Source organism: Crocodylus porosus, unplaced genomic scaffold (genome assembly GCF_001723895.1).
Source record: "Crocodylus porosus isolate Cpor-Errol unplaced genomic scaffold, CroPor_comp1, whole genome shotgun sequence".
Classification (NCBI taxonomy): Eukaryota; Metazoa; Chordata; order Crocodylia; family Crocodylidae; genus Crocodylus; species Crocodylus porosus.
The window spans coordinates 41,166,702-41,176,965 of NW_017728915.1; the positions used below are offsets into that span (position 1 = coordinate 41,166,702).

Genomic DNA, 10,264 nt, shown 5'->3' on the forward strand with positions numbered 1-10,264 from the left:
GCACTTCAGAGTGCCCCTCCCCTGACTCCTTGCTAATTAACAAGGATGTGTATTCCTCCTTAATATAGAGTGCCACGCCCCCACCTCTCTTTCCTATCCTGTCCCTCCTGTACAGCCTATAGCCCGTGACATTCACCGCCCAATCATGCGTTTCGTCCCACCACGTTTCTGTGATCCCTGAGCCTCTCCTGCTGGTCTGCAGTGTGTGGATCTGTTGGCACCAGAACGGGCTGTAGGTTTTCTGTTAAGCCCTGAACACTGCTGTACACAGGACTGAGCACCCCTGCCTGCCCTGCTGGATAGTTCCCCTGCGACCTGTCCTCCTTGAGTTATATAATGCGTTACTGTTTAACCAGTGTCACCTACTGCAAAGCATTGCAGAAGCTGGTGATGTCAGTGCAGTTGTCCGGCCAGCCAGACTTGGAGTCTTGGCAAGAATAACATCAAGTTTAACTGGCAGACCCATTCCCGTAGAGCCGTGTTGATTGTCACTAATTACGGAGCCAGCACGTAACCCTGGCTGCCTGTGTTCCATGCCAGTCTTGCCAGAAAACTCCTAGTGTTGATGCCAGCTGCACTGTCTGCTGTCTCCCCGTCTCCTTGCTCACCCTTACCACATGCGCTGGTGCAGTGCTGGCTTTTTGATGCTGTCTGGGACTCTCCTTCCACCCCAGGGTTTGCCAGGCATTTGCACCCCAAACTCAGCCCCTGACCCATTCCCTTGGACACATGTGACACCTGCAGCCTGGGCACGGGGGACTTCCCTGCTTGCCTCATACGTAGAGGGGGCAGGAGCAACGGGATCAGGGCAGCCTCATTCTCCAGGCAGTTCCTGTTCTCTCCAGGCATACTGCTGGCCTCCCAGCCATAGGTGAGGAGTGCAGCTAGAAGACAGCTTGGCCTCTCCTGCTGCTGCAGCCTTGCTTCTCCAGCAATGAGCCCTGTATCCCCTGCCTATGCATGCTGGAGGGGCTGCAGTCAGGCTTGCTGGAGCTGCTGTGTCTGGTTCCCTTCAGCAAACTGAGCAAGCTGGAGCAGCTGGAAGAGCTGAACCTGAGTGGCAACAAGCTGAAGACGATTCCCACAACAATTGCAAACTGCAAGCGGCTGCACACGCTCCTCGCCCACTCAAATGAGATCAGCATTTTCCCAGAGATCCTGCAGCTGCCCCTCATTCAGGTACCTCCCCTCGCCCCCAGCCCTGCCAGGTGAGGGGCAGGAGGCTGCTGGCTGTTTCCAGGTCTGTACACCCAGACCTCTCATTCTGCCTTTCGCAGCGTGGCTCTGAGGTGATCAGCAGCAGGATGCTGCACTGGGCTGACCATGCAGGTCGGCTGCACTGGGGCTGGGAATGGGCACTGGGGCCCCAAGGACAGGGCTTTGGAGGCATGCAGGGAAGGGCTGACAGGGCCCTGTGGTCCCCCACTGACCCTCCTGCCCTCCCCCCCATTCACAGTTTGTGGATTTGAGCTGTAACGAGCTGACAGAGATCCTGATCCCAGAGGCGCTGCCGGCTGCCTTGCAGGAGCTGGACCTGACTGGGAACACAAACCTGGTGCTGGAGCACAAGACCTTGGACATCTTCAGGTGAGCAGTGGGCGTGGAGGCTGCCCCAGGCCTGCCCAGGCTGGTGCAGAAGCGATGCAGCCAGGGCACTGCCTGGGCCGCTCACACTGTGTCCCAGCCCCTCCGCCCACAGCTGGCCACGCTGCCCACGTCCCCTCCAGGCGTGGGCTCTGGCTCCGCTCTAGCCAGGAAAGCAGAGGAGCTGTTGCCTGCACCCGGCAAGTGCCCCACTGCCTCAGGGCAAGGCCTCCCTCCATGTCACCCCAGGGTGCTCTGCTGCAGGGCCAGGCTGGGGTGGGGTGGCCACTAGCCCGGCAGTTGCACACTGGGCAATTGGCCATGGGAGCAGCCTGATAACTGGGCTTCTCTCCACAGCCACATCGCCACCCTGAAGATCGACACCAAGCCCGGGCTCTCAGCTGACTCTGCGCTCGCCTCCCCCTTCTGGAGCCACGGGCTGGCGGAGATGGCCGGGCAACGGAACAAGTGAGCAGAGCCGCGGCCCCCGGGGCACGGCAGGGCCGGCTGTACCCCACAGTCGCAGCCGGCTGCCCTGGGACGCCCGCTTCCTTGGACTCCCTAGCACCCGTACCAGTCCTGGCAATAGGCTTCCCTGGCCCAGCTGCCCTGCCCTGCCCTGCCCTGCCCTGCCCTGAGGGAGTTGCCCCCACCCAGTAGGGAGGAGGGAGGCAGCCCCAGTAGCTGCAGGCTAGTCTGCAACTCTGGAGATGGGTTCATGTCCCTAATCTGCCACAGAGACCTTGAGTGAGTCCCTTGGCTTCTCCAGGGAGCAGCTCCTGCCTGGGCTGGGTAATGGCCCAGTTGCACAAAGCAACATGAGGGGCGTGGCGAGGTGCTGGGTTATGATGGGGCAGGGGCCTTGGATAATGGTCAGTGGCATGGCCCCTCCCCTGCAGGCTGTGTGTGGCATCCCTAGCACTGGGGAGCTTTGCCGAGGGCATGGAGGCCGTTTACGGCATGTTCGACGGTGACCGCAATGAGGAGCTACCGCGCCTGCTGCAATGCACCATGGCAGACGTGCTGCTGGAGGAGCTGCAGCAGTCCAGCACGGACATGGTCTTCATGACCAGCACTTTCCTGGTCTCCCACAGGTGGGTGCAGCCGCTGCAGGCTTCCTGGGTGCAGGTTCACCCAGACCGGCTGCTGGCCAGCAAATTATGTCCTCCCAGGCCATGTCCCCTGGAGTGAGAACCGTGTGCCTGGCTGGTGTGTCGCCCTGGGGCCTGGCTCCTGCACTGCCCTGCTCCCCCGCACCACTCCTTGCCGGGGCCCCAGACAGACGGGGCACGGGGCAGAGGTGATCAGTAGCAGATATCCAAGGTCTTGTGCTGCTGCTTCCCCTCCTGTCCTGCTCCAAGACCTCTTTGGCCACCTCTTTGGTCTGCATGGAGCATGGCTGTGCATGCTACCACCTCAGCACCGTGGCCTGCCTGCCTGCCCAGCTGTGCATGCTGCCACCCCAATTTCTGCAGCCTGCCCGCTGTACCACTGAGTGGAGCCCTCCCCTGCCACCTGGCTTGGCAGAGGCCCCTGGTGCCCTGGCTGTTGCAGCCTGGCAGCAGGGAGGCTGCAGGCCCAGCCCCAAAGCAGCCTTGTGCTCGGGAGAGCCTTGTGCCCCAGGGGTGCATATGCATCTCAGCCACTCCGTACAGCCAGCGCTGCGGGGTAGAGGATGGGCTTGGCGCACAGCTCTGCAGGGCACTGGATCCCAGGGTAGGACCATGTGCGCATGGAGAGAGCTGGCAGCCCATGCTGCTCTCTCCAGACTGCGTGTCCCCGCACAGGAAGCTGGGGGTGGCCGGCCAGAAGCTGGGCTCCTCCGCCGTCCTGTGCTACATCCGGCATGACACCGCCGACCCAGGCAGCGGCTTCACACTGACAGTGGCCAACGTGGGGACATGCCAGGCCGTCCTGTGCCGTGGTGGGAAGCCACTGGTACTCTCCAAAGTCTTCAGCCTGGAGCAGTGCCCTGAGGAGACCCGGAGGGTGCAGGAGCAGAAAGCCATCATCACAGAGGTGGGTCCCACCCCTCTGCGGTAGCAGGACTGTGCCTGGTGGTCCTGCTGCACGGCATCCACCCAGCTGGGGACTGTGGTCATGTGCTCTGGGGACAGTCAGCCAGCAGTGGCCTGGGGGGCTGATCTCACAAGTTGCAGCTACATCTCTGACATCAGGCATGTGGCTCACTCCCCACTTGGCTTGGGTGTGAAAGCATAACCAATAGCTCCTCCCCACCCAGAGCCAGTTGCACAGCCTTCCTGCACAGCTGCAGGCATGCCCCGTGTGTACATGCATGCGTGTATGCCTGCCTACGCTTCACGCAAGCTCTGCTGTCTTTCGTCCCCAGGACAACAAGGTGAATGGCGTGACCTGCTGCACCCGCCTGCTGGGCTGCACCTACCTGCACCCCTGGATCCTGCCCCGGCCTCACGTGTTCTCCGTGCCACTGAGCATGCAGGACGAACTGCTGCTGCTGGGGAACAGGGCGCTCTGGGAGCACCTCTCCCCCGCGGAGGCCGTGGGCGCTGTGCGCCACCTGCACGACCCGCTGGCTGCTGCCAAGAAGCTCTGCACTTTAGCCCAAAGCTACGGCTGCCAGGACAACGTGGGCGCAGTCGTGGTGTGCTTGAACATCGGTGAAGACAACTGCACCTGTGAGGGGCAGGGCCTTGCTCTGCCGGGCCCGGGCGGCTTCCTGCCCCCGGCCAAGCCAGCCACACCCTCCTCCAGCAGTGGCATCGCCTCCGAGTTCAGCAGCGAGCTGTCTGCCTCTGAGGTCAGCAGCGAGGTGGGCTCCACAGCCTCCGACGAGCACAGCGCAGCTGGCCTGGACGCCGGCCTCCTGCCTCGGCCCGAGCGGCGCTGCAGCCTGCACCCTCTGCCTCCGCCCCCACCCAGCGTTTTCCAGCGCCAGCCGTCCTGCGCCACCTTCTCCAGCAACCAGTCCGACAACGGGCTGGACAGTGATGATGAGCAGCCGGTGGAGGGCGTCATGACCAACGGCAGTCGCCTGGAGGTGGAGGTGGACATCCACTGCTGCCAAAGCCATGGCCCAGAGCCTGCCCTGCCACAGGCCGAGGACGGGGGCCCTGAGGATGATGCCAGCAGCCTCGTTCTCCATATCTGGAGGCAAAACAGTGCTGGTAGCAGCCTCCTGCCTGCTGTGGGCCGGGAGAGGGGGGGCGAGCTGCAGAAGTCACCCTCCACGTGCTGCCTCTATGGGAAGAAGCTGTCCAACGGCTCCATCGTGCCCCTGGAGGAGAGCCTCAACCTCATTGAGGTTGCCATGGAGGCTCCCAAGAAGAAGACGGGCTATTTTGCTGCTCCCACCCAGTTGGAGCCTGAGGACCAGCTGGCGGTGCCACCACATCTGGAAGAGGAGGTGAAGGAGCAGATGAAGCAGCACCGGGAGAGCGGGGCAGAGCCGGCAGCCGGCGAGAAGGCCGTGGCTGCCCCCGAGGAGTTCGACACGGCTCTGTGACCCTGCAGGGTGGCTCGCATCTGTCCCAGCAGCACTGGAGCCAGGGTCCGTAGGAGAGTACAGGCATCAGCTCCCTCCCTGCTGGAGCCAACAGCAGGCCTGGAGCTGTGCTCCCCGGCTACCCGCTTCGAAGGGGGAGTCCCAGCCACTCCAAGAGCCCGTGGTCCCCACCCAGCTGGTGTGGGCAAGGCTGGTGGCTCTGCACTGGTGCCCCTTCTGTTAGGCTCATCCCTCTCGGGCTCGTCAGCTCTGCCAGGTGACGGGCAGGCAAATGGGGTGAGGGGGCCACAGCGGTGCTTGCGGAGCCCCGCAAAGCACATCTGCCCCAGCGGAGCTCGGCAGGGCCTGGCTGGGCGCTGACTCCCACACACGTTGCAAGCACTTTCATGGACTGCACTCGAGCCAGCCTGCTCCCGCCTGCCCAGCACTTTACTCCTGGGGCAGGGGGAGGGGCGCCGCGGTACGCGGGATCACCAGCGGGTATCATTTGGCACTGCGGGACGGGGCCTCCGTGCCCCTGGCAGGCACAGCCGTGGGCACTAGGGCACCTTGGTAGGGGGTCAGCCAGGGCAGGGAGGGAATGGGGGAGCTCCTTCCCCTTGGGATGGGTGTGGGTGGGGAAACGGTGCAGCTCTTGGGGCCAGGAGAGGTTGGGGAGGGGTTTGGCCATCTCCAGGAGAGGCACAACCGTGGGCAGCGGGCAGGCCTGGGGTACGAGCACAGGGCACAACACTCCAGCAGGAGCAGCCCCTTGTGGGCAGAGAGCCTGTGCTTTCCCACGTGCAGGCCTGGACAGGGAGGCACCAAGGCTGAGGGCATCACCTCCATCCCTGGCAGCAGCGAGGTCAGGGCTGCCCATGGCCTGGAGGGAGCTGCAAGATGCAAGATGCCTGTCCCGGGCAGGGTAGGACCCCCAGAATTTATTCGTTCTGTTTTGGAGAAAGTCTGAGAGATTTTTTCCCAAAGCCTTTTTACAGGTTTGGGGTGAGGTTTCCTTGTCAAACCCAGGTCCAGTCTGAGCTGGGATACTCTAGGGAGCATGAGCATGGCTTGTCTGTCAGAGCAGGATGGTGGGGGAGGTTGTTCACAGTAAAATCACTCTAGCCCAGTCTTCCCTGGGAAGTACGGTCCTTTGGCTGTGCACGTGGGCAGGTGCGACAGCCACCACTGGGTCCAGCCAGGACTTTGCCGTGTGGTTGCTGCCACGCATCAGCAAATGTTGTGGAAAACAAGAAGAAAGAAACGATCCCAGCATGGATTCAGCTCTGAGCTTCATGGTTTCTTGTAATGTTTCATTTAACCTTGGAAATCAGAAGGAAAACGTGCTGTTTGGATTCAGAGAATGAGGCGAGTGCCTGAATGGGGCAGGGGGAGACACCACGGGAAGGGCAGAGAGTTCCTGTCTCGTTTATCTAGGAGTCCTCAGCAAAAATGGGGAAGGTCAAAAAGTATTCCTCGTAAACCTCCAGGCCCTTCCCAGCCCCTCCTGGCGGCAGCAGCGGTGGCTGTGCCCGATGTCGGGGCTGCGGTGGGTCCTTGCCTGCCCTGAGCAGCCAGCAGGCGCCAGGCCCTAGCATAGGGCAACTTGACCCACGCAGTCCTGGATTTAGGTGTTGGTGGGACGAGCTGCCCCTCTTCCCACGTAAGAATGGAGCACGCTCTGGGCACTTGCACGTGCAGGATGCCTGGGGTCTGTGCTGGGCCTTGGCCTGGGGTGAAAGATCCTGCATGTGCCTGACCACAAATTAGTCTGAGCCAGGAACGCCACAAGGAGCAGAGGCAGTGCCCAAGCAGCTCCGCTCGGGAGGAGCAGGCAGACCCAGGGCACCAGCTCTCAGGGGTGGGGTGAATCTCGGGGCCAGGCCCGGGGTGCAGTGACTCCCACCTGGGGCTGTCCCTGCACCCTGCAGCGGTGGCTGCCAGACGCCCCGAGCCAGGGCAGCAGCCCCCGGTACACCCGATGGAGCAATGGCAACACAGGCAGCTGCACTCTGCCCCCCAGCCCTGGTACCCTGCTGCAAAGGGCCTGATGCTGGGCTGCTCCTGTCCTGCCCTGCAGGGCAGCAGGTTCTTGGGTCTTCCTCCCCTGCTGCTTCCCCTCCACTCCCTCGGCCTGGGCCAGGCCAGCTGTGAGGAAGTCTCCTTCGCCCCCCCCCCCCCGGACTGGCTTTGGGCCACCGCCTGGGCTGTGCATGGAGATGAGGGGAGAGGTAGGGCAGAGGAGGGGGCATGGGCACTGCCTCCCCCTGCGGCCAGCGAGCTGGTCAGGGCCAAGGCTGGCCAGCCCTGGGAAAAGAGGCCCATGCGGCCGTGGGCTGCTGATGTGGATCAGCCCCCTTGGGCCGTGCACCTCCACAGCGGTGGGTCCTGTGAAGGTGCTGCCTTCCCTGCTGCCCCACGCCACCCTGCAGGGCTCAGCAGAAGGCACCGGCAAGAGTGAGCCGACAGTACTGGGGGACAGCCCCTGGCGCCCCATGAAACTCCTGAGCGGGGAGGGGGCATCCTCCTTCCTGGAAGGGAGGAGCGCTCCGGGACCCCCTGCCCTGGAAGCAGCTGCTGCAGGCCCCTGCCCTGGCCCCAGGTTACAGACTGCCCCACTCCTTCCGGGCGGAGCTGTGCTGTCCTGGACTCGTTGGCTTGTGCGCCACTTGCCAAAGGGCTGCCGGGGGCAGCGGCTCACGCCGTGGGCTCTGCGTAGGCCTTCGTGGCCCTGTTGCAGGCCGAAGCCTCATCCTGTGTTTTTGATATTTTTAAATGTGTTCCCTTTTCTACCGTGTCACGTGAGCCGGAGCATGGTAAAGACCCGCTGCAGCAGCTCGTGTTCGTGCAATAGCCTCTCTCCTGCCATCAACGTGGGAGACGATGTTCCCACTCGCTCTCGCATGCTGCTCTCCCGATGCCCTGTCCGTCGTGTGAAGCTGCCCGTCGTGATGAATGCACCTTCACCCCAGCTGGTGCCTGCTGCTGTGCAGAGGCAGACGGCCCTGGCTGCTGGGGTCAAACACTACTGCGTTGCCCCTTTACTAAGATGTAGAGAACCATTCAGTCAGGAAGAATATTTTTGATCAACTTTTCAGCTGACTTAGCAATAAAGATTTTTACTTTCATCTAAGAGCACGGGCTGCGCGTGTCACTGCGCTGGGCGGCAGTCGAGCTGCCATGCCCCATGTGCTGCGTGGCTGCCAGGGATGGGTGTAAAGGAGGGCAGGTCCTGGCCCCAGAGCCCAGGGCAGATGGGTAGCAAGGAGGCCACTGCAGCCAAGCCAGACGTGGGGCGCTTTGTGCCCACCGCTGCCCTCGGCATGAGGCAGCGGCTGCTCAGGGCTGCGGGGAGGCTGGCGCCCTCCTCCACTTGAACCTTCAGCAGGGATAGCTTCACCCTTAACGCTGTCAGCGCTGCACCTGATGAACCATTAGCCTCGTGCCTAGCACAGGCCTGGCCAGCTCCTGGGTGGGGGGCACTGCCCGCTCCCATCCTCCCCCGGTCAGTGCCTGGGGAGGGGCTCCCTCACCCACCCTCATCCGGCTGGCGCGCTCAGCACGAGGCTGCCGACACTGCTGCCAGCTCCTTCATCCAGTGCCCTGGCTGCACAGGAACAATGGCTGGCACAGCGTCCCCCGTGCCTGCAAGACGTGGCGGCTGCAGCTTTGCCTTATCTGCAATCTGCTGCAGCACAACTACTGTCCCAGAGGGTCCAGCTCCCTGCGTGCCCGGGGTCAGGACACAGCTTGGGCACTGCCAGGCCACAGCTCTCTCTTGCGTTGCCCTCGTGAGGGGAAGGGGCGATGGAGCCAGCGCTGACAGGCAGCAGGGAGGAGGCTGCAGACCGGCACTGAATTCCAGCTCCCTTTATTTAAGGTTAAGCAAGAGGCACAGGCACAGGCACAGGCCCAGGCCCAGCCCCGAGCAGAGCTGAGTCCCAGGCTAGGGCTGGACCCCCCGGCTGAGGCAGGGCTGCCGGGGAGGGGAGGAGCAAGCTGTCTGCAAGGCAGGGGTCTGCCAGGCTGCCACTCCGATGGGCAGTGGTCCAGCGTCAGTCTCGCAGGAGAGGGGAGCTGGCGCGGCACACGTTTGAACAGCAGCACCGGGGAGACCCTGCCCTCGCGGCTGCAGCGCGGCTGCCCTAGAGCTCGTAGGCATGTGCCGGCTTCTCCTGCAGCCGGCGGACAGTGCGGAAGCCCCGCACAGCCAGGCCGGCGCTCAGCGCGAGCACCAGGGCCGCCGCGCAGCCGAAGAGTCCGGCGGCGATGTCCGCCCCGTGCAGGCTGCAGCTGAAGCCCTGGTAGCCCTTGCTCTGGTAGAGCTGCTCCCGCTCCTGGCACAGCGGGGAGGCGTAGACGGCCTGCAGCTGGTGGAAGTAGAAGTACAGGGCGGGCAGCAGGCCCAGCGCCAGCAGCACGTCCAGCACGCACTCCAGCAGCAGCCAGGCAGGGCAGCGCCAGGGCAGCCGCAGGGCCCCCAGCAGCACTAGGAGGAGGGCGAGGGCCATCAGGGCCCCCCCCACCGCCATCGAGGCCCTGGCGATGGGCAGCTTCATGCGGTGGAACTGGGCGTCGAGCTGCCGGGCACGCTCCCCATCCGGCCTGCTGAAGCCGCTGTAGGCGCCCCCGTACTGGTAGTAGTAGATGCTGCCCAGGTCGGGGATGCCAGTGTAGCCGCCCACAGAGCCGTAGGACACGGAGCTGCAGGCCAGGATCAGCAGGCCCAGCACTGCCTCCACCATCTGGCAGCAGGCTGCATGGGAGAGGGTGTTAGCCGCCTCCAGCCTGGCCACCACGGTCCACCTGCGCTTGCCTGCGAAGGCGCTCCAAGCCCAGGGGAGCTCGGCCCAGATCGCAGCCTGTCTGGGGGAGCCCGGGGCAGCGCTGACCTAGGCTGCGGGGGGTGTTCTTGCACTCGCTGAGCCCAGGAAAGGGGGCTCAAGCTCTGCAGGGCTGACCCCTGACTTCTGCCCAAGCCCCAACCTCCCAGCGAGGCAGCCCAGGACCAGGGGACGCCAAGTGCTGCCCGCCCCCACCCAGGCGCTGCGCCCAGGGGCTGCCGGACTCGAGCAGGGCTGCGTGGTCGGGCCCCTGCCCAGGACCCAGCTGCCTGGGGCGGCCAGGCCCTGCAGTGCTAAGGAGCTGGGAGCCCCGTCCGAAGCCGGGCGGGATCTGCAGCCGCAGCTCGGGTCAAAGCTCCCGGGGCCAGGCCCC

At 63.9% G+C, this 10,264-nt stretch overlaps 2 protein-coding genes across 2 annotated transcripts in view; one reads left to right on the top strand and one right to left on the bottom strand.

The window, feature by feature from the left end:
• PHLPP2 (PH domain and leucine rich repeat protein phosphatase 2) overlaps positions 1-5,948 on the top strand; it is a 34,740-nt gene extending 28,792 nt beyond the window's left edge. The window contains exons 14-19 of the mRNA XM_019535464.1: positions 1,017-1,179; positions 1,457-1,587; positions 1,942-2,052; positions 2,484-2,678; positions 3,372-3,603; positions 3,935-5,948. Coding sequence (XP_019391009.1) covers positions 1,017-1,179; positions 1,457-1,587; positions 1,942-2,052; positions 2,484-2,678; positions 3,372-3,603; positions 3,935-5,068 — 1,966 coding nt within the window. The 3' untranslated portion in view covers positions 5,069-5,948. The remainder of the gene's footprint in view (positions 1-1,016; positions 1,180-1,456; positions 1,588-1,941; positions 2,053-2,483; positions 2,679-3,371; positions 3,604-3,934) is intronic.
• Positions 2,804-10,264, bottom strand: part of MARVELD3 (MARVEL domain containing 3) — an 8,296-nt gene continuing 835 nt past the window's right edge. The window contains exons 2-3 of the mRNA XM_019535465.1: positions 9,155-9,939; positions 2,804-2,814 (exon numbers count right to left, since the gene is read on the bottom strand). Coding sequence (XP_019391010.1) covers positions 9,193-9,939 — 747 coding nt within the window. The 3' untranslated portion in view covers positions 2,804-2,814; positions 9,155-9,192. The remainder of the gene's footprint in view (positions 2,815-9,154; positions 9,940-10,264) is intronic.